The sequence below is a fragment of the Scophthalmus maximus genome, chromosome 6, assembly GCF_022379125.1.
Source record: "Scophthalmus maximus strain ysfricsl-2021 chromosome 6, ASM2237912v1, whole genome shotgun sequence".
NCBI classification, from domain to species: Eukaryota; Metazoa; Chordata; class Actinopteri; order Pleuronectiformes; family Scophthalmidae; genus Scophthalmus; species Scophthalmus maximus.
The window spans coordinates 5,886,889-5,909,645 of record NC_061520.1 but is presented as its reverse complement, the minus strand read 5'-3'; the positions used below and the strand labels follow the sequence as shown (position 1 = coordinate 5,909,645).

Below are 22,757 nucleotides of genomic sequence, written 5' to 3'. Positions count from 1 at the left end.
GGCCAACGGATGTTAATTAAAGATCAAGAGGCGCTCTGCGTTGTAGGGGGAGTTACAGTGCGACTCTTTTTTTTTTCCTAAATGGATTCTTCGCCGCTTCTCGACCGCGCTAAAGGAGCGAAGACGCGTGGCCCCCGGGCATACCAGAGAACCTCCGCGGCAAATCTATAGACCTTCACCTCTGTGGCAATCAACCAGCTCTCCTGACGCATCGATGGGCTGGAGGGGGGAGCTCCATCTGTGACTCCCACGCACCAATGGCCACAGCATAGTCAGGCCATAGTCTCCACAGCCAGTCCTGATGAATGATCCCCCCCGCCTCCCCCCCTCCGCCTCGATGGATTCTCTCTCGCTGAAATGATGGGCCTCCTCTGTGCCCGCCGATTGGCCGCCGCCTTTGAAGTTCAGTTTTTCCATTTTGCAGCATGGCCTTTGAGGATGCGAGCGGACCCACAGCGAGTCGGCGAGGAAATATATCGCTTTGGACGCAGATCGTCGGCAATTTGTTTTTGTTTTTTTAAATGGGGCTCCGTGCGCGAGGAGCACGGAGTTCTGAGAGAGTCTTTTTTTTTTCTCTCTCTCTCTCTTCTGTTCGCAGACTGAGGCGCAATGCGGGAACTGCGTGGTGCATGGATATTAATGTCCCTCGTAGGTATTCACTCGCGCGCCGTGTTTTGACTCACTCCCCCATTCAGCCGAGGCAGACGGTCGATCAGTGAATCGTTTGATCGGTCAGTCACTCACTCTCCACGTGCACTCGGTTTCACACACACACACACACACTGCAATTGCTGGTAATCAACTCAGCGGAAAAAAAGGGGGGATGTGTAGCTCTCAAGCCCTGAGGCATTCAAGCGCTGGTGGTGCGTTCGCCGCATCTGGCTCCGCGTGGTCTCCGAGGGGCCGGAGACGCAACGTGAGCAGCTTAAAAGACCCGCGCGAAGTCTCCGAGTCCAGCGCACACACTCCTCAAGTCAACCCTTGGGATTCTTTGCACTTCTTCTTTTATTTTTTCTCGGGGCCAGGCCTCGACCTTCTCCGTCAGTACATACTGGTCCCCTCGACGACGCACCACATCCTGCGCTCACCAGAGCCGGAGCAGGGTTGCGCGACAGCGGGTCGACTCCCCCGGACAGCCTGAGCTCAAATGTCGCACACTCGCCAGCGCGGGGCCTTGGCGAACCAGCACGCCCCCGCGACGGGAATAACCGCCGCCGCTGCCCCCCAGCGCTTGCACCTGAGTAGAAATGAACCCTTTCTCACTCACAAGTTTGACATTTAGACGTCTCTAGAATCTCATTAGTAGTCATCCGTCTCCCAGTTTGGCATTCCGCAGACGCCGGTTCAGACCGAAGGCACCAAGAACAAGACGAGTCTACGGTTCTGGTGCAGTGACCCTCCACTGGAAGTCTCCTCTGTCCGTACTACAAAAAAAAAAATCCCTATTTTGTGCACGTCCTATTCAAACCATGTCTCCTCCTCGCGTGTGCGACCCCCCCCCACATTGATTTTCCCCAAAGGAAATTAATGCGGACGGTTCGCTCGGCACGCTTATCTGAACTGGAAAATAAAAAAAAAGCGTTTAGCGTACACGGGCGGGATCTGTCCTGTTGAAAGCTTTCAGCTCAGTTTTTTTCTTCCTCTTTTTTTTTTTTTTAGAAGTAGGTCAATGTTTGTTGATATCCGATGCTGGAAGTGCGCCTGATAGGAAGAGCTGCAGCGAGAGGACTCATTGCTTTTTCTCACAGAACGACAGTTCCCCCTTTTTTCTCCGTCCCACGGTGCTTCCCTCGCCTGTTTCATTCATTTTTGATCTCTCCTTTCGTCCTCCGTCCCTTGTGCCCTCGTGTCATGTCTGTGTTTCACTGTGCACACATGACTTTTGCAGAGGTGCCGAGGTTTGGCGAAGTCATCCATTAGTGGCGTGCACGTGTACGTGCACGCGCGGCGAGCTGAGCTGCGGCCTGGTCTCGCATAACCCCCCCCCCCCCCCCCCCCCCCCGGGAAGCAATGGCGGCAAAAATGATCTCACAAGGAAGACGGATGGGGGGGAAAAAAACATGTCTCGAAGAGCTCATAATCCGCACTTACAATCTATAAGAGCACGGCAGGTGTAATTAACCTACTTCTCGAAGCGTACATAAAGTGTAACATTTATGGAGACTTCACGGGGGGGGGGGGGTTATGGCTTGTCGCTCTGCACTCTGAGGAGAAGTGTGACGCTTGAGAAATATATAAGGATTAATGAAAAGAGGAAGACAATAGTTTCATATTGTCATACAGTGGAAAAAAAAGAGAACTGTGCCAATTTCAGTGTGTGTGTGTGTGTGTGTGTGTGTGTGTGTGTGTGTGTGTGTGCGCGTGCATGCGTGCGTGCGTGTAGGTACAAGCGGGCTTGCATTAAAAAAAGAGAAGATGCATGTGCAGATCACAACAGGGAGGGGAGGAACATTGTTCCCTCTTTCCTACTTCCCACAGAGCAGCTGTGTGTGTGTGTGTGTGTGTGTGTGTGTGTGTGTGTGTGTGTCTATGGGAGGCTGAAAAGAGGAAGGAGGGCAAATGATACTCTCACATTTCAGCCCACACAGAGATGCATGGATTTCTGACGGGCAGCCACCAAGTCGTCTCTAACTAGTTTCATTGCCTGCGGGCCGACAGTCGGTGTGAAGTGTCGTTGCCAGTCTCAACCTTTTTTTTTCCCCCTCGTGGCCGACGCCAACGCTCTCTCGCTGCCGTCAGCTCGGCCCGTGTTCCGTGCACTTGTGGAGCGATGGCCGAGCTGCGGCTGGCGGAGAGCGCCTCGGCGGATGGACGGCTGCTGGGCGCCGGTCCCGCCGCTGAGCCGTTGCTCCCGCGGCGTTGCCTCGACGATGTGAGTATTCTTCCCTTCGCCTCCAAGTGAGAGATTCCTTTTCCGCTCCGGTTGCTCTTGTTGTTGCTTGTTTAATTCTCAAGGTAGCTCAGAGACGGGGGCGTACACACCGTGCCTGTTTCAGACCGGTGGATTCAGAACTTCTTGTACACTGCACAGACGGATGAATGCTCCGCTGCTCCCGAGATCTGTTTTTAACCCTGTACAGCTAGAATCATGTCTGTTCCTGTCAAAACGCAATTTGCAATGTCTTCCATGATGCTATTTCTAATTCCAACATACTGCACAATGCTGTTTCCGCTGTACTGAGGCGGCGACCCTCCACAAATCCGGGAGTCCGTCGCCTCAGCTCCTCCTTCGGGAGAGAGTCAGTCCCCGACGGTGTTCCTGTGGAGGCCGCGTGGTTCACCCATAATCTGGTCAGCGTGGGGCAGCGTTTGATGATGTTTTGCTTTGCGGTGCAGGAGAGAGCAACGTCTCCCTGAATATCATATGGCACGGTTTATTTTCACATGCAACAATAGACCGGGGCTGCACCTTGAGCTTTACTCGGTCAGGGTCAGAGGTGTGTGTGTGTGTGTGTGTGTGTGTGTGTGTGTTTTATGGGTGGTGATGTGTGTAGGTTTAAGTTTAGTGTGTTTGTGTGTGTGTGTTTTATGGGTGGTGATGTGTGTAGGTTTAAGTTTAGTGTGTGTGTGTGTGTGTGTGTGTGTGTTTTATGGGTGGTGATGTGTGTAGGTTTAAGTTTAGTGTGTGTGTGTGTGTGTGTGTGTGTGTGTGTGTGTGTTTTATGGGTGGTGATGTGTGTAGGTTTAAGTTTAGTGTGTGTGTGTGTGTGTGTTTTATGGGTGGTGATGTGTGTAGGTTTAAGTTTAGTGTGTGTGTGTGTGTGTGTGTGTGTGTGTGTGTGTGTGTGTGTGTGTGTGTGTGTGGTGCATTTGTGTGTGTGTGTGGTGCATTTGTGTATGTGTGTGTTTAGCAAAGCCCTGCAGTTCCCCTCAGTAAATTCAAGCTGTCATGTGGAAACATCAGCTTGGCACTTCAGTCCACTTCTGTTACATGGTGAACAGAGGGCTCACCCCCACAACAAGCACTGCCGTCAGGGCCGCTGCGATCCCCCCCCCCCCTCCTCCCCTCCTCCTCCTCCTTCATCTCAGGTCGGAGCTGCTGAGAATCCATAACGTAGCCCTCGGCAGATGAGAAAGAATGCCCCCCCCGGGTTTTTTGTTTTGTTCTGCCTCCACGCAGGCGACAGCCTCGGTCGGAGGCACTGTGTGTCCGATCATACGTCCGCGCGTCAGTCCCATTCTTGTGAATTTGATGTCTCAGGAATATGTCCTGAGGGATTTAAAAAATGATGTCACAAAGCCCAAATCTCTGATTGGATGCAAAATTATGAAGTGATGACATTGTCGATCCAAAAGTTCAAAACTGTAAACTTGTCACATTGTAATTCTCTGCAGAAACACTATTGTGGCCGTTGTTTAACGCCGTCACTCGGGAGCAGACGGGGAGATCGGGCGCACGACTGGGAGGCGGACGAAACACTGAACAGTACACAAGGGCTGCAACTAACGATTGTTTTCATCATCCACTAATCTGTCGGTCATTTTCTCGATCAGTTGTTCGGTCCAAAAAATGGTTGAAAAATGTCGATCATGTTTCCCAAACCCCGAGAAGATGTTTTGTTTTGTCCACACGCCAAAGATATTTTCGTTTTCCTGTCACAGAGGAGCAAAGAAAACCAGAAAATTTATGAGGCTGCAATCAGAGAATCCTGACTTGAACCGATTAATCGATTATCAATTAATCGGTTAATTTACTAATTAATTAACTGTTGCAGCTCCACAGTATAAATCCTGTAGCAGGGCATGATCGAGGTGCAACATTATATCAGGTAGCTGGATTGATGCCTCTTGGTCTTTGGCACGGTTTGGTTACAAAACGTCGCGATTAAACGCGCACGAAAAATCCAGTTCCGAGAAACGTCCAGGGCAGTTCGTTTTCTATTCCCTGCGTTCCACACGCTACCGTCAAAGATCAAATGCGTCCCATTCACACAATAATGCGACTGTGTGTGTGTGTGTGTGTGTGTGTGTGTGTGTGTGTGTGTGTGTGTGTGTGTGCGTGTGTGTGTCCCCTGCAGACACCCACAACCGCGGCGTGTTGTTTTTCCGGGGGCTAATTTGGCCGCCGCGCGCAGTCAGATGAGCTGTCGACTGTGGCAGCGGAGAAATGCACCGTGGAGCTCCGAGGCTCATTAAAGAGTGACTTGTTTACTCGTGCGTTTGTCCTCAAGTGTGATCCTCCTGCCCCAGTGAGAGTGCTGAGTCATGGCGGGGCGGGGCGGGGTGGGGTGGTGGGGGGGCTGTGACAGTGAAAAATGGAATCGGGATGCTGGAGATCCCGATAGGAGGTTCCCGCGTCTCGAGGAACGCGCGCGGACGAGCGAAGGCGAGGCACATCGACGCTGCAAACTGCCAGACCCCATGCCCCCCCCCCCGTTTGACCCGGATCCGTGTCCCCTCTCTCCACCAGACCTCGGAGCTGTTTGCCATGGTCGAGCGGCTGCAGGTACAGTAAGCGGTTCTCCCGGCTCCGCCCCTTTTTGCACTCGCCCGCCCGAGCTCGGCCTCCGCTCTCCCTCTCCCGCGAGGCTTCAGATCCAACGCCGTCCCCTTGGCGGACCTTTGACTTCTGCTTTTTCCAGGCTCACGTCTCTCGCCCCTTGTTTCCTGCCTCTTTGCCATTCCACATCACAACTCTGTCACTGCATCGCTCTTGTGCGTGCCTCCGCCATTCATTTCCTATTTTTCGCTTTTGTTTTTGTTGCCTTTGGTATTTGCAGCGGCGACGGCCCGCAGGCTGCCTTTAGAAAAACCTTCCGCTCCCGGATGTGCTGAACAGAGGCCCCCTGTGTGTGTGTGTCGTCCTCACGACCTGGTTTCGTCTGCGTCATCAGATGTGTGAAATGTTGTTGTGTATTTCAATGCGCCGAGGGTTTTACAGGGTTACATGAACCAGACGCAGGGACGAGGGAGTTTTTGATCCGAGGGTCTGACAGAGCCCTCTCCTCATTCTGTTGTTTGTCTGATCATGATGAGAAGGTTGTCTGTTTTTTTTTTTAAATTCATGCAAGTGGGTCTGTCCCGATAACTAACTTTTCGCTGCACGACATATTGTCCCAGAAATGATCGCGATAAACAATATAATGCTTCATTTTTTTTTTTTTTTTACACTGAATCCTCCTACACGACTTGTGTTGCTGCTGAGAGAAATGTTATCCAAAGTTTAGACTTTGTCTTTAAGCCCCAGACAGAATCAAATCTTGACAGAAAAATACTGAGAAATCCATATTTTATGGCACTTTGTGGACCAAAACCAGTAAGTGATCAGTCGTACGACGAGAACAGATGAGAGGACGGAAGCAGCGAGACTTGCCATTCGTATTTTTTTTTGGAAACACACATGTAGACACAACGGCTGTTATTGAGGTCAATACAAATGATTGAGTTCATATTCGTGTATCGTACGATACGTCGATAATGTATCGTGACAGGCCTACATGCAAGCGCTGAGTGGTAGTGGTCAAAGACATAATGAAACGCATGACCTATGATCCTAAAACACATCTTTAATCTGAATTGTCCACTCGTATGATATAATAGGTGGACGCATATTTGTTGAAAGAGCTCTGGATCTCTGGAGTTGCAGACAACACATAGTTCATTATGGGGCGATGCATAATTCTCCAGAAACACAGAAGAGAAATGAGGAAGGGAAGGAGAGACGGCAGCGGCGGAGCCAGTCCGCCTCCAAAGAGCAGATTGGATGAAAGCGTTTCCGATGTCCCCACTCGATCCATCCTGGTTAGACCTTGGAAATAATGCGTACAAATCGGATACGTCCGGAATCTTGCTCGCGGGCTGTTCCACGCCGCAAATGGTTGATGATCGCGAAAGGCAACGCGCTGCTCCCGTCTCTCTGCGCTTTCTTTGAAATGTCAGTCGTGAAAAAAAGACTGAGCAGAATGAGAGAAGATATCGATTAGATGGAAAGTCCCTTTTGTGTAAATCGTGGTTATGGATATGTCATGCGGCTTTTTGGAGACGCCGCCTACGTTCTCTCTGTTTATCTGTTTTCAACGCACTGTAGTCTCCTCTTCACTTCCCCTTCCTGTGGCCCATCTGGTGATTGTGGGTTTGTTATGCAAACATGAATTATCACTGCTATTATCATCCCGAGGAGGAATTATCCTCTCGCTCTCGCACTGCACCGCCGATCTCCTTGAACTTGACAAACCTAAATTGTGCCATTTGTCTTTTTCACACGTTGAGGGTAGATGCTTTTTTTTCGCCTTCTCCGTCGGCGTTGCGGCGCCTTATCTCTTCCTCTTCTTTCTCCTTCCTCCCTTTCTTTTGTCCACAGGGTTTCAGGATGGATGAGCAGAGGTGCCCCCTCCCTCCCCCGCTCAAAGTGAGTCGCACATCGTCACATCTCCTCGTGAAACCGCGGTCTGGTGAAGCATCCGTAATGGGGAAGTTCTAAACCGCTCCTTATCGGCCGTCAGACGGGCTCTCGGCTGCTCGCCAGCTGCGCTAGGAGCTCGACAGGGGCTGGAGAGAAAAAACAACCTCGGCTTTCCCTCTCAGCAGGGAGGGTTTGAGGCGAAGTCAGAAAGGCCCCCCACGATTGATCGCAATCATCAGAATGGGAAACATCGCCGGTGACAACCGTCGGGTAACTCGGTCGGGGTGCGGCTAAGCTCAGATATCGTGGTCTGTAGAGTTTGAGGGAAAGACTCGCACACAAGCCGTGTCCCAGTTCCGGGGCCGTCTCCCCTTCGGAGGCCACCCGCCTTCGTTGGGCACGTCGACCGCAAAGGCTGAAGTGAGACTGACCGGATCTACGGCTGATTCCCCGCCTGCCGCCAGCGCGTCCCTTACCGCCGCGGCATGAGAAAGGCTTTCCCCCTGCGCGCAATGAATTCTGGGATAGTTTTGGGCCCCGGGCGAGTCCTCGTCTCTTGGACTGATTCCCCTGACGCTTGGTGCAATGCCACCCTTCGCGGCAGCGGCCATTGCCAACGTCGCGGTGTCACGAGGGAGCCCAAAGGGACTGTGACTTTCAACTCGGTGCAACACAAAAAGTTCCCTCGCTCTCGCCGCCGCTCCCGCCGCACGAGGCCAGTAAATTGTGATGCAGCAGGTCCAGTTACGCTGCGCAGGGGGGTCGTTGGAATGCAGTCGTGTGGGGGGGGGGGGCGCGTAAAGGAGAAATTGAGGAAAAGTGGGTTCAGTGAACTGCAGGCATGATATGAGAAAATGGTTTCTGCAGAGCAGCGAGCGTCGCGGATTATTTCCGCCGCAGCTAAATACAATCTTCAGAGGGTTAAATGAGAAATATGTGTTTATGAACAGTGATGTGTTTTAAATGGCCTTGCACACATTAGCTGCCTGTGGGCTTCTGTCTCTCTCACGCACACACGCGCACACACACACACGCATATCCAGTATGAACCAGGGTTATGTTGTTTTCTGCCACGTTGCTGCACTAGACCAAAACACGGAAACCAATCTCCGGCTCCGGACCTTTCGTGTTTGTTGTGGTCCCTAAAGGCCACCGTAGTTTTTGCCGACGCACTTGGAGAAGGGCGGCGCACGGCGCGGGGCGTTCAGCTGGTCGCGACGTGCAACTTCACCACGGGACTCCCACAAAATACGACACAGTCGACCTTATATATTCTGTCGCCGTATATTCTGCTCATTGTTATTTCCCCCCCCAGAGAACCAAAAGCTGAAAATGATGACTTCTGTCAGCTTGACTCACGTTTGTTTTCCGTCCCTGCAGACAGAAGAGGACTACATCCCTTATCCCAGCGTCCACGAGGTACGCACGGCGCCTTGTAAGAGGTGACACATTTTCTGCAACAGCGGAAAAAGCGACGCAGTGCTCCGGTTCATTCATTACTCGGTGATCGATATTCTCTCTCGCGGCCCATTAACCGCCAGGTGCTGGGTCGCAGTTTCCCGTTCCCGCTCATCCTGCTGCCGCAGTTCGGGGGCTACTGGATCGAGGGGACCAATCACGAGCCCAGAGAGCCGCCGGAGGCCGAGCAACCCGCCTGCCCCGCGTCCCACGTCAAACTGGAGACGAACAGCACCGCCAAGATCTACAGGAAGCAATTCGTGGGCAAGGTGCAAGAAAATCTATCTTTGGTTTTGTGCTTGAAGTTACACTTTTTTTTGGGTTTTTTTTATCGCATTTAGTTTGGATGCGGAGTGTGAATGGAGGCAAAGAAGAAAATCCTCCCAGGGTGTATCTCTGAACCGCCGGGACACACTGACCAACTAAAAGATGGAGGCATTTGAAAACAGTCTTTTTTTTTTTTCTTTTTTCTTTTTCTGAAAATGGTAAAACGAACAAACTTTCACTTCTGTCACCGTTGCTGTTCAGTTGCCGGCGAAGTATTCACTCACAAACGGAGCAAATGAAGACGTGCAGCCACTCGATGGGTAGCTTTTGCTCAATCCAAGTTAACTTTAAACCGTCCTCTACCATCTATGAATCTATATCCATCATGCACCTTGAACCTCGTCTGCTGCAAGAGGAGTTCAACAACACGCCCGTTACTCTCCCGGGCCCCTTCGGTTTAACGCAGCATGTTATTTCATTTCATTGTATCGATGTGTCACCCGCTGTCAGTGAATGTTCATCCCTGCATTAAAGTTTCTTCTGCCTATCTGCCCTCAGGAGCACTTTAATTATTACACCATGGACGCGGCCCTGGGCCACTTGGTCTTCTCCATGAAGTACGACGTCATCGGGGATCAGGAGCATCTGCGCTTGATGCTTCGGTACAATTTCAACTCTCTCTCTCTGTGTCTCTGACCTGTTTTCCCTCCTCTTTGCGCTTATTCTTATTTTTATTAATTTTTTTTGTCCCATGCTTGTCCATCACAGTCCTCTCCCTTTGCAGTATCTCTTTTGCTTTTGATTATTCTTTGCTTTTATATCCCTCTCTACTTGACTCAATCCTGGCTCCAAATGTCCGTGTAATGAAGTTGGCATTTACTCGCACGGGTCTCTCAAACTGTATTTTCACACATGACATCACATTTTAAAATGTGTTTTGCAGCTTTAGGCAACTCAGTGAGGAGGCGGTGAGCTGCCGGAGGTCCCCAAAGATATATTCTAATCATCCATTTCATCTTCAATTAAAATGCGACCCCAAACGTCAGCTGTCCCTTTTTTTTTTTACGCAGGCGCGGTCGTCATAAGATTGTCGCTTTAATGAATGTACCTACTACTTTTCTACGAAATGCGTTGGTTTCCGTAACAGTACTTCTGAGCCCGAAGTGAATCAGTGAATCAGTGAGAAGTGAGTTTGATCTGATTCATGAAACCTGAGCTGGTGGGTGATGTGCTCCATTCAAAATTCTTTGCACTTGACTTAACTGTGCCACAAATGACTCAATGAGCAGCCCACTGTTCCTCTGTGTTGTTGTTGCAAGCCTTTTCTATTTTGTACAGTCCTCCCACCACCACCACCGCCACCGCCGCCCAGAACCGGTGCTCGCTCGCTCACTGAAATCCTCCGTCACTCTTTTACCAAAGACAAAACGAGGGGGAGGGAGGGAAGAGAGGCAGAAACACGACGCGCCACGTGAACCTGTGAATTAATTTTAGCGCCTGAGCTACTCTCCACTCCACATCATGAATAGCCGCGTCCCCCCCCCCGGTTGTTAATGGAGCCTCAGAGTGGATGAGTGTGCGGCGAGGTCACAGTCACTCTGCGGCCCTCTGCTTGTGTTCCACGCGGCGTGATGTTTTTCCGCCGCGTGGGCGCCGCCCACACTCCCCCCCCCCACCCCCCACCCCCCCAACCCGTCATCCAGGTCTACCTCAGTCGCAGGCACTGACTCACAGTCCATATTTAAAGCATTCGTAAGAGACGTCCGTCCGTCCGTCCGTCCATTAATCCATCCATCCATCCTTATACCGCTCATCCTTTGAGGGAAAAACAATCATTTTTTAAGCATACATATGAATTGCAGGCGACAAGTATAAATTGACCTTTGCCAAGTATCACTCTCCGTAGTCACTGTTGCTCCAGCTGTCAGGCTTTCTACTCTCACACACACACACACACACACACACACACACCCACACACACACACAGACACAGACACGCACTAAACAAGTACTCAGAGTACAGCGTTTACAACGAGGGAGCGAATGCGTCCGACTGTGTCGTCGTTTCCAAAACCTCTCAGTTTTTCTGCTCGTCCGTAACGCAACGCCACCCTGGAATTTTGGAACCCGAACCGAAAACAGTGATTTTTTTTCATCATGTGGATGTCGCCTCCGTGTGAAATATCGGGCCCTTATTTTATTCAAACACAGACCCGTCTGGCTGCCCGGCTTACACATCAGTTTTTTTAACGCAACAGGACAAAAAGGGTTTTAGGTCGAGCCCTAACAAGTGTGATTTCCTCTCGAGTAAACTCTCAGCAGAAGCAAATGGAACATTTTCCAAAACGTTGAGCCCTCGCCTGCCCAGGTCTGTGAGTGTGAGCTGCCATAAATTGTTCTGATTTGCTGAACACTTTTCCAGCAAGTGTTGTTTATGAGAAGTGACGACGGACCCAATCAGACCCACCCCCCTGGCGATCTCGTCTCCAGAACACACAGCCATTGTCAATGGTGTCGCACTGCCGGCTCCGCGCGTGCATCTCATTAGGGAGGTCTCCTTTGAACGCGCCATTTCCCCCCCTTCGCACGAGCGCCTGGCGACGAGGAGCGGGGGGGGGGGGGAAAACACTGAAGCCGGAAGGATCCCTTTGCATTAAAAATAGAACTTTGACTCTCTCCAACTTTGCCTTTCAGCACAAGGATGAGAACCCACCACGATGTCATTCCCATTTCCTGCCTTACCGAGTTCCCCAACGTGATTCAGATGGCCAAGGTGGGCAGTTGTTATCGGACGCATGGCGTCGTCGGCCGGATGAATTCTTCAAGACGGACCAAAAAAAACCACCACTGAATCGAATTCTTCTTTTCTTTCTTTCTGTACTTTTAGCTGGTTTGCGAAGAAGTCAACGTGGACAGGTTCTACCCCGTCCTCTACCCGAAGGTAAGCGCCGGGCCATATCCCTTTGTCCCGCGCCGCCTGCGGCCGCGTGCGTTGACTCGCCGTCCTCTCGTCCGCAGGCGTCGCGGCTCATCGTCACCTTCGACGAGCACGTGATCAGCAACAACTTCAAGTTCGGCGTCATCTACCAGAAGTTTGGCCAGGTGAGCGCGCTCATCCTGTCCTCTTTTTCCTCCGCCTTCTCTGATGCCACGTGCCAACTCGCTCCTGAAAACTGTACTTCTGCTCGGCCCCTCGCCAGACTTCGGAGGAGGAGCTGTTCGGGAACATGGAAGAAAGTCCCGCCTTCGTGGAGTTCCTGGAGTTCCTGGGCCAGAAGATCGAGCTCCACGACTTCAAAGGGTTCGGGGCACTTTTTCGACTTGTTTTTTGTTGTGTGGCTCTCTCGCGGCCGAACATCCTGGGGCCGGTCCTCGTCATAGCAGCTCTATAGGCAGGGTGGCCCTCAGAAGAAGGCCCGTCGAGCAGCGCTGGTTCAGGGACCGAGTCCCTGGGAAAAAAAGGCGGGCGTCCGAGCGACACTGGTAGCGGGTTGTGTCCGACGTTGTGCCCGAGGAGGCAGAAGAAGTGCCCTTGGCCCTCCGTCGATGACGGATGAGCGCGGACGCAGCCGGCTGCTCCGGGAGCATGCGCCAATGTTCCCAGCAGCTCTTTGTCTGTCTGCTCACCTTGCCCTCTTTCCTTCACTTTCTTTCTCTCTTCTCCTTTTTTTTTTTTTAAATCTCTCTGCTTCTTGCCTCTGCCCCCTAACCCCCCACCCCCACCCTTCCTCCTCCTTTTCGTCCCGCAGGTTTCGGGGCGGGCTGGATGTCGCTCACGGGCAGACGGGCACGGAATCCTACTACACAAGTTTCCATAATAAGGAGATCATGTTCCATGTGTCCACCAAGCTGCCGTACACAGAGGGAGACTCGCAGCAGGTAGGGTGACGCTCCGGTGATTCCATTCATCCGAGTAACCCATTTGTCTTTCCCGGGGCGTTTTTTTTTTTTTGTTCTAACATATCCCTGACTGATTGATTGGTAAAGCCGTCTCCTCGTGACTCCGCCATGTGTCTGGACTGCGGCAGTGGCTGCCGAAATGGATCGGAGGCCGTCACATCCCAATTTTTACTTCCCCTGAGTTGCGTCGACGGAGAGAGATGAATCGTTTCAATCTGCGAATGCCCTCGTTTCCCGGGCGCCACGGAACAAAAGCTCTGAAGGCGCAGTTCAAGCAGTGCTTTTGGAAAATACACTCGATCGCTTTTTTCCCCTGCGGAATGAGAAGATGAACCCCCTCTCGCGTCGGAACAATAAATACGAAGCGAGAGCCGGCGGCTGATTGGCTCAGACCTGTACAGACCTCTCGGACCTTTTCACTCTGGTCCGAAACCAAAATTGCAGGTGTGAAAGATGCCGAGTGCCACGGTCCAAAACGGATCAACCTGAACCGTGGTCTGGTTTTTTCGTTGGCGGTGTGAGGACCCTTTTTTCGGAGGATGGTTTGGACTTTTGGACCAATTGCTGGAAGGTCGAGAGTCACAGAAGAAGAAAACGGAACCGGAGAAAGAATACGGAAAAGCTTACACCGACGTCTGACGCGCGCCCGTCTACAAACCAATCAAAGTCGAGTATCTGCAAAACGCAGCCCGCGTAGGGGAATAACAGGACGTGGGTATGTCACGTGAAGCTCTCTAGTGCGATGGTAAAAACCCCAACTAACCGGCTCAAATGTAAACGACGTAAAGAAAACAAAACGCGAGCGTTGGTTCGGACCTTTGTTCCCAGACTTTCACGCGTGAAACCGCCCTGAGCCAACATGGCCCGCAGGCTGCACCTCCGTGGTAACCATAGAGACGGAAGGGTCGTAACTATCCTGTCATCTGCCTCCTACCAGGTTTTGTACAGTACTGCTACATGTCTTACATAAGTGCTTGTAAATGCTTGTAAAGCAAGTAAATACCTGTGCAATCGCCGCCCCGCCCGCTCTGAGGAGCGCTTTCGACACCGTCACCACGGTAACCCTGCACAGACGCGTCCCCTTGTGCAGACGGGAGAGAAAACCTTGTTTCAGAAAGACGCCAGTGAGTAGATATTAAAGCTGCGTGGGTCGGACTCTTTACCTTCTGAACAACTGCAAAAAACCTTTTCCCATCAACTCGCCCGAGTGACACGTCGGGCTGAGACGACTTCAGCAAACTATAAAGAAGAATAAACTCGCCAGGTCCGGAAAGCAGACGCCGGATGATTGTGCTCATGCAAAACAAACAGACAAGAGGCGGTCAAGTCATTTCTCTTCTTCCTGGAAAAGTGTCGTCTATGTACTGTACAAATCCGTGAATAAATATTTGCTGTCTTGTAGTTTGCGCACGCGATAGTCTCGACTCCGGAGACATGTTGCCGCGGAGCGCGCGTCAGAGGGGTTGTGGAGGAGGAGGTCCGTTGGAAATACGGCCACTGTCTTCACTGAGAGTATAACTTCAGATTATCTGATGGATGGTCCTCACGGAGCAGGGTTCATTTTGGCGTCTGCCGATATCCGCTCGCATTTCCGCCAGCAAATTCCCCATTTGACTCCTGAACGGAGAGCATTTCTGTGACATTATCTATTCGTCTCAGACTGAGTATCCCCCCCCCCCCCCCCCCCCCCCCCCGACGAATGCAATCAATCCAATTTTTTTGCAATAGTAGAGTCATAGTTTTCCTTTGATTGATTTTAACAAGGAGGAAAAAGTCATAATCTTCCCAGGTCTGAATTAGAGTTCCTAGCTAGAGGTAGTGGGGATGACTACATTGATTCATATTCATCATTTTAGTGCTTGGCAATATGAGCCAATTTAAAAGATATTGCTCGGATAAAGATGTTTTGCCTGCGCACAGTCTCCTCTGTCCTCCGACTGAGTGTCCTCCTTCCTCCGCCTCGAAGCTTCCCTGGCGACGAGGGAAATGCAGCCGTTCTGCAGCGGCGATTTGGAGCGCCGTCAGTCGGCCGTCTGCAGCAACACAAACCCATTTTGGATTCGCATATGGGACAGTATATACCTTCATAGATGCCGTGAATTAGGGTTTTTTGTGTGTTTATTTACTTGAGTGAGAAATGATTGAACAGACGTTTTCCACTGTGTTCAGCTGCCAAGATGATCAACGAGACATAAAAGTCTCCATTCTCTGGCTGATCGCTGTGTGAACGGAGGCGTCGGGCTGCCCAGACAAGAGGCCGTACCCTCGGATTAAAGTCAACGTCCAGCTCTCCGCCGGGACCATGTTTTACTCCCTTTCGGTCTGACTGGATGTGACGGGGCCTGTGTTTGTGCCTCTCTAACTGCTTATTTGACACGTTTCCGCTGCCGTTAGCTCTGTTTATCTCCGCCCCGCAGCTGCAGAGGAAGAGGCACATAGGCAACGACATCGTGGCCGTCGTGTTCCAGGAGGAGAACACGCCCTTTGTGCCGGACATGATCCAGTCCAACTTCCTGCACGCGTACGTGGTGGTGCAGGTGGAGAGCGCGTGCACGGAGAACGTCACCTACAAGGTCGGTTGCCGCTCAGCGATGACAGATGGTCCCGTGTCGCGGCGCGTCCTCTCATAGGCTTTGCTTCCCTCCCAGGTGTCGGTGACAGCGAGGGACGACGTGCCCTTCTTCGGGCCCGCCCTGCCTGACCCCGGCATCTTCAGAAAGGTCGGTAGTCAAACACATTCATAAAGCCAACCTCCTTTCTTTTTTTTCTTTAAGCACACACACACACACACACACACACACACACACACACCGTAAACCTTCACTCTGCTCTTCCTGTCTCTGTATCTGCCGCCGCTAGGGCCCCGACTTCCGCGAGTTCCTCTTCACTAAGCTCATCAATGCGGAGTACGCCTGCTACAAGGCGGAGAAGTTTGCCAAGCTGGAGGTAAGAAGTGTGTGTGTGTGTGCGTGCGTGCGTGTGCGTGATTTCAGGTGACATCATAGATTAACTGCAATCTCGCAACGCTCCTCAAACTGCCGCGCTGCGAGCGAGCTGAGCTCCTGATATTCGCTGTCACATTATTTTCATCCGTTTCGTCTTAATTTGAAATGATGAACCGACTTGGATTCATTCTGCACACTGACTGTTGCTGTTGCTGTTGCTGTTGTTGTTGTTGTTGTTGTTGTTGTTGTTGTTGTCGTCGTCGTCGTCTTCGTCGTCGTCGTCAGGAGCGCACGCGCTCGGCCCTGCTGGAGACTCTGTATGAGGAGCTGCACATCAACAGCCAGTCCATGATGGGTCTCGGTGGGGACGACGACAAGCTGGAGAACGGAGGCGCCGGCGGAGGTGGAGGCTTCTTTGAATCCTTCAAGGTACAGGGGGGGGGGGGGGCCTCGTCGCTCGCCTGCGCCAGACGCGCCGTCAATGTGCAACTCCACATGCGGAGAAACTTCCAGGACGCCTTTTAAATTTGATTTTTCTCCCCCCCGTCTCTTGGCTGGGACTCTGGGTATTCACACATGAGGGGGAAAAAAAACAAAAACAAAGCATGGAAAATGTTGTAGTATCTCAAAGGCACCAGCCCCGTGGCATTCGACTACCCCCCCCCGCCCCCCCGCCCCCCGCCCCGCTGTGACTGCCGGACTCAGTGTGTTTTCACACGATGGTGTGGTTTTGAAAGCCAGCCGTGATGTGAAGAGGCACTCTGCTCCCGACCGAGAGTGCTCCATCAGTGACCATTAAGTTTGGCGGAAGCGGAGCTCAGCCGCCGCCACCGCCGAGGCGCGACAATGGAAGCTGTGACTGTGTGCGCCTGATGAACGGCTTAATGGCCCCTCATTAGGGAGCCGATGATGCAGGTCGCACGTCTCCCCGCGGGGCAGCGTTCCCCTCGCCCGTTTGTCTGTGTCGTCTGCGTCGCCCGACTGGTTCCCAGCCGATTTTCCTTCCGCAACGTCAGGGAAATCTTTCCCCGCCTTTCCCCACAGTCTCTGTTGTCTCTTCACCTCCGTCGCTCTTCCATCTCACCGCCTCGCCGCTCTCCTCACACCTCCGCGCACACTTAAACCCACGCCTCCCTTTGCTCTCCGTCCGCTCCGTCCCTCCCGCCCGCCCGCCTCTCATTGTTGGCCCTTCCTTTGCTCACGCTGTCCCATCTGGCACCGGCCGTGAACAACCCCACCACACTCCAGATTCCACCCTGATGCCAAACGACGACTCGGAAGACAGCAGATGCAGCGTCATCCCCCCCCCCCCCCGCCCGTTGACCTGCACCGCCCCTAAGTGTTCAAAAAGTAGTCCTGCATAGAGGAATAGGCACACAAACACCCGCACAATGCTCACTGCCCCATTGACCTCCGTTATCACGAAAACATGCAATGAAATACGTCAGGATATGTAAGATAGTTAGGCTTCATATGAGCGATGAGCCTTTTTTCTTTCTTTTGTGTTACTTCCTCCTTACTGTGATCTACATTCTGCATAAAAACGCTTGTGTTAAAAAACACAGCCCAAAACGACAGCCCCGGGAATATGAGTTGATAATCTGCGTGTTGGTCAACGTTTGGAGCAATCAGGTGGTGTGCCGGCGTGTCGCCGCTGGATCCCACTGACGGTGTCTCCTCGTCTCTCCCTGTAGCGGGTCATCCGCAGCAGGAGCCAGTCCATGGACGCCATGGGCCTCAGTAGCAAGAAGTCACACACAGTCTCCACTAGTCACAGTGGCAGCTTTACCCACAATCCCGCAGAGAGCCCCAAAACCCCGGGGATTGTAAGTAGCCCACCTCGGCTCACACGGTGCCCACCCCACAACACAAACATTCAGGGTGTAGAATATTATGGGATAAGTACACACACAGACTCCTCGGACCCCCCCCCCCCCCCCTTTTTTATTTTCTGGTGATCTTTCCTCCTGTTGCACATTACAGCGCCATACTTGCATCAGTTTGTTCACATCAAAGCTCTTCGCTGTGTCGCTCCTGACATTTTTAACTTCACACCTGCACCGTACGTTTTTCTTTTCTCCATTTGCGGCTCCCATCGCTTCTGACGAATAACCGGCTGCTTTTCGGTTGTTCGCCCGTGTTCGAAAATGAGCGACGCGCTCCACCGTCAGCATTTCATTCATTGTCATCTGTCGCGCTCAGATTAGATACGGTGTCTATGTCCTCCGCCGGGTGTAACCGGCGCTCTGCTTCTCGACGACTCCTGGAGGTTTGCGAGCCTGGCCTCCGTAAACCCGAGTCTTGACAGTGAGCCGGGTGTAGCCGCCGTTTGACTACCCAGACTCCCTCCCTCCCTCGCTCGCTCGCTCGCTCCCTCCTCGATGTGCTTTCTGTCTTTGACCGTTTCCTCCTGTAAATGTTCTAACTTCTCTGAGTGTGTGGCTTCAAAAGGAAACGTGCATGGCCAGCGCCCCCAATGCGGAGGGGCGCACTGTCCCGCTTGTACGTCTCTTTCAAAACCGGGGTCAATGATGTTTTTTCGGCTGTTGTGGAAATGATAACTGTTTGCAGTTTGGAATTTTTGCCTATTGACAGTATATTGAGTTCAAACTTTAAGTGTAACCCCCGTTTCTGAAAGCGGCCAGCTCTCTTTGCCCCCCCCCCCCCCCTTGTCTACCGGGGGTACGCAGACCTTTGCCCCTCGGAGCAGAAACCGTCGACACGCCCGCTGCCTCCCGTTGGCTCGCCCCCTCCTGCCGTGCCCCCCCCCTCGTTCTATTTCCTCAATATCGTGTCTTCTATTTACTCACGCTTTTCCTTTTCGAGCTCTTCTGCACCTCGTTGTTTGGATTCTTTGTGCGCATGTGATCTTACATGACGTGTTCTTTTCTTTCTCCTTCCCCCCCTCTTGCTCTTTTTCCACTCTGTCTCTCTGTCTCTCTCTCTCTCTCTCTGCTTCCCCCGCCCCGTCCCGTGTGGCTCAGTCATTGCTTGTCCCGGGGAAAAGTCCCAGTAAATACGGACGTCGAGGCAGTGCCATAGGGATAGGAACAATAGAAGAGGTTCGCGTATGACTCTTCTCTTCTTGTATTTACTTGTCTTTTTTTTTTAATGTGAGAGGTTTTCAAACCAGCAAGTGTCATAAGTTATAGTGGCATTTGCTTGTTTGTGGTTTTGGTTACATTCACTCATTTCGTTTCACTCATTCATTCACACGGTAGTAGCCGCACACTCTCCCTCTTGGGTTTCTGTGTAATGGAATGATGCGGAGTTTTCCTGTTCCACGTTTTGCATTCCATAACACCAAACGTTCCATGAATACCTTCACTGCTTTCAACCGTGAAAGAGAAAAGTTAGAAATTCATGAAGATGAACTCATTCATTGCTCATCTTAGGAAATCAGCTGCGTGCACCCAGACATTCTGAAGGTTAAACTCCGGAGTCTGACGTCAGTACCTGAACAAACATAATGACCCGCAAGCTTCCCCGGGGAGAAAGACTGTACAGTTGTGTTCATCAGAGGTCAATGATCAAAATCAATTTCCTCCCCGAAAGCCCAGCGAATCATAGCCTTGCAAAACATGTTGCCGAATGTGTCATTTCATTATCTCAGGCTGTATCGAGTGCACCGGCTGGTGATGTTACATCTACCTTTTGGCCGCAGTAGATTACTGTGTCAGGGCGTCCTGTGTGCGAATTTCACGCCGCGGCTGCCAGTGTCTGACTTTTCCTCTCCGTGCCCACCGTCAGTCATTGATCCTTCCTGGGAAGAGCCCGACCAGGAAGAAGTCCGGGCCCTTCAGCTCCCGTCGCAGCAGCGCCATTGGCATCGAGAACATCCAGGAGGTCCAAGAGAGGAGGTGAGCGCCGAGCCGATCGGGCGGGCGGGCGGGCGGGCGGGGGGTCGAGGGAGTGGGTCGTGAGGGGCACATAGTGTGGCAGCAGATGGAGGCAGGGACATTCAAAATGAATAAATGAGTTAATAGAAGATACGCTGTGTAACATACAACTTCCTGTTGGACGGCAGTTTTCATTTGGAGCGTTTGTTGTGCTTTGGAGATTTTAATTTTTTTCCCACTTCGATTTTACACTGATCCCACGCGTGGCATTTTAACCGCCTGAACAGAAGCTTGTGTCATGAGACTTCGTGGAATACTGATGTAAAAAAAAAATAGTCAAGTCGGCAGCTTGTGGCAGTTGAAGAGCACTTTCTTCGGACCATGCGTCGCGCGTGAGCGTGCACGAGCACCCGACCGTCTGTCTGAACTGTTTTCCCACACGAGACGAATAAACGTACGTTATTTTTTTCCCGTCCCCGCGCCCAAAGCCGGGAGGTGTCACCCAGCCCCCAGAGGACGTCCGACAGCAGCCACTTGTGGCAGGAGAGTAAATCGGACAACTCCTCCAATCACAGCTCCCCAGAGTTTGCCGCCACCAAGAACAGGTGAGTGTCATTTGAAGGTGGGTGGGCGGGGTTTAACTACGACCGCGACCGCCGTCACAGTCGTAGTCAAAAAAGCCTTTTGTTGTCATTTTGATGCGACGAACCAAATTCACATGATCCTTTTCACAATGTCCATGTTTGGCGTCAGAATCTGGGCAAAAGACAAAGACACAGTATAAAGATTTGACAGTAATGATGTGATGTGTACGATACTGATATCTCTGCAGTGTTCAGAAGATAAAGCACTTTTGATTTTGCCAAAATCATACACGTGCACAAACTAAAGCTATTATATGAGACAGAAATCATCTGGAATTTACTTCAGGGCCGCGACTAACGATTATCTCGATAGTCGATTAATCTGTCCATTAGTTTTGGTCCATAAAATGGTGAAAAATGCCGATCGTGTTTCCCAAAACCCAGAGACGATGTTCTGATTCGTCCACACGCCACAGATATTTAGTTTACTGTCGCAGAGGAGCAAAGAATCCACAAAGAATTCACATTTAAGAAGCTGAAATCAGAGAATTTTGACCTTTTTCCCCCCCAGTAATTTAATTTAGTAGTCGATTACTAATCGATTAACTGTTAAATATAATTGCTTTATTTATATTATTTGCACGATAAAGCCTGAATTGCGTCTTACCGTCTTGAAGGCTTCGCGTAAGCTTGATTGTCAGTCATATGTAGAACGGCAAAGCTGTTATGATATTATGCTAATGTTGGCTTATTTAGAAGGCTGTTTTGCAAAATGTTCCCACAGTTACAAAGGCACAGCTGTCACTGCGCCTGAGAAATATCAAATGAAGTATTTCGATTTGTGGAAAGAAAAGAGACGTCCCGACTGTTAATGGCCCACAAAGGTTTTTGGAGTGGATGCATGTCACGTGGCTGTGTTGTTGGGTCAGGGTGACCCACGTTGTGCAGTTTGGCGATGTGTTACAGGGCGCCGTCCATCCCCGAGGCGCAGGACCTCTCCCGATCCTCCTCCAACGCCAGCAGCTTTGCCAGCGTGGTCGAGGAGCACGAGGACGAGCAGGAGGCCGAGGACGAGGACGACACGGGACAGGTGGGTGGAGGCGGGGCGGGGCGACAACGCGTGGACGTCCACTCCCCCCGAAGCAAAAGCGGTGGACGGCCTCATTTTTACAGCTAGTGACATATTATATAATAATAATAATAATAATAATAATAATAATAAATTTCATTTATAGAGCCCTTTTCATTGCTTAAAGCAGTCTCAAAGTGGTAAATCTATGTGGTTCCATTTGACTCTGGGGGGGGGGGGGGATATCTGTAGTTTGTCATTACCTGACAAACAAAGGATGAGAGACTGTTTGATGGAGTTCCCTTCAGATCATATTAATGCGTTTTACAAATACAGTGGGAGAGCGGAGTTGCGGTCGTGACCAGTCCCTCTGCGTCTCCTTGTCGTGCATTGCTAGTGGCCCCCAAAAAAAAAAAATATATATATATTTCTATCAAAGACATATTGTTCCCCTCTTCACAGGAGAGTGTGTCTTGTGTCACGCCGCTCAAGAGGGACTCGCTTGTGTACGGCTCCGGCGCGGAGGACACCAGCCAGGCGGGTTTTCCAGGTGAGTTGAGGAGGAGGTGACTCTCCATCACTTACTCTAGATGGGGGCAGAGGAGAATGTAAGAGTGACCCCCTGTGCTGCGCTTCCCGGGCAATTAACATCCGGGCGGCCTCGAGTGATGAACGTCACCTCGGCTGCACCAGTTGCGGCCGCCAACAACCGAAGGCCTGTTGTTTTTCAAATTAAAAACAAACTTTCCCTTTGTCCTGCGCATGTTTTTTATCCCCGTCACTAATGAATCACTCCGAAACAATTCATCTTTTTTTTTTATTTTTGTGTGCAGGATTATTATTATTATTACAGCTGGAACAGCTGGCAGCATGATGTCGCTCGAGTTTATTAACCGTGACAGCCGCACGTTCTGTCGCCTTCCCCTAGCCGCCCGTCCTCCGCAGCGACCGGACGGAGGGAAGACGCCGGAGCCGAGAGGGACGGACGGCCGGCCCGAGACGGAGCGGCCCCCGCAGGAGCAAAAGTCCTCGTCGGTGAGGCGACGGAGGGGCTCGTCATCGGCCCTTGAGTGACATGACAGTGGTTCCTATCGCTGAAATGAATGTTTCCTCTGATTATTGTTTAAGTCGTATATTGAGTAAGGGGGGGGGGGGCTCTGATGTTGTGTGTCCGCGGGGCCTTCTCTCTGTGTATCTGTGGATATTGACTGTGTCTCTCCGTCGTCTCTCCGCGCCCGCACGCAGAGCTGTTAGCTACAACCCAAGTGATCGCAACATCAACGTCCATTGTCAGGTAAGACTTTGTGATTTGACAACGTGACACCAGAGACGCCGTCCCATTCTGCCGTCTGC

The 22,757-nt window shown here is 51.5% G+C and overlaps 1 protein-coding gene across 10 annotated transcripts in view; it reads left to right on the top strand.

Moving 5' to 3' along the window:
- Positions 1-22,757, top strand: part of rap1gapb (RAP1 GTPase activating protein b) — an 85,129-nt gene that overhangs the window by 62,241 nt on the left and 131 nt on the right. For 3 of the 10 annotated variants that reach the window (XM_035630247.2, XM_035630238.2, XM_035630246.2), the window contains 21 exons: positions 5,411-5,446; positions 7,301-7,348; positions 8,723-8,761; positions 8,884-9,069; positions 9,626-9,729; positions 11,762-11,840; positions 11,955-12,008; positions 12,086-12,169; positions 12,268-12,368; positions 12,817-12,946; positions 15,385-15,540; positions 15,616-15,687; positions 15,827-15,913; positions 16,198-16,341; positions 17,607-17,738; positions 19,663-19,772; positions 20,240-20,356; positions 21,284-21,425; positions 21,867-21,954; positions 22,333-22,439; positions 22,650-22,698. In XM_035630247.2, coding sequence (XP_035486140.1) covers positions 5,429-5,446; positions 7,301-7,348; positions 8,723-8,761; positions 8,884-9,069; positions 9,626-9,729; positions 11,762-11,840; positions 11,955-12,008; positions 12,086-12,169; positions 12,268-12,368; positions 12,817-12,946; positions 15,385-15,540; positions 15,616-15,687; positions 15,827-15,913; positions 16,198-16,341; positions 17,607-17,738; positions 19,663-19,772; positions 20,240-20,356; positions 21,284-21,425; positions 21,867-21,954; positions 22,333-22,439; positions 22,650-22,658 — 2,007 coding nt within the window. In that variant the 5' untranslated portion in view covers positions 5,411-5,428 and the 3' untranslated portion in view covers positions 22,659-22,698. Of the gene's footprint in view, positions 1-2,547; positions 2,873-5,410; positions 5,447-7,300; positions 7,349-8,722; positions 8,762-8,883; positions 9,070-9,625; positions 9,730-11,761; positions 11,841-11,954; positions 12,009-12,085; positions 12,170-12,267; positions 12,369-12,816; positions 12,947-15,384; positions 15,541-15,615; positions 15,688-15,826; positions 15,914-16,197; positions 16,342-17,606; positions 17,739-18,896; positions 18,975-19,662; positions 19,773-20,239; positions 20,357-21,283; positions 21,426-21,866; positions 21,955-22,332; positions 22,440-22,649; positions 22,699-22,757 lie in introns of those variants that run through there. The other 7 variants (XM_047332978.1, XM_035630243.2, XM_035630239.2 and 4 more) reach the window with 7 other exon arrangements.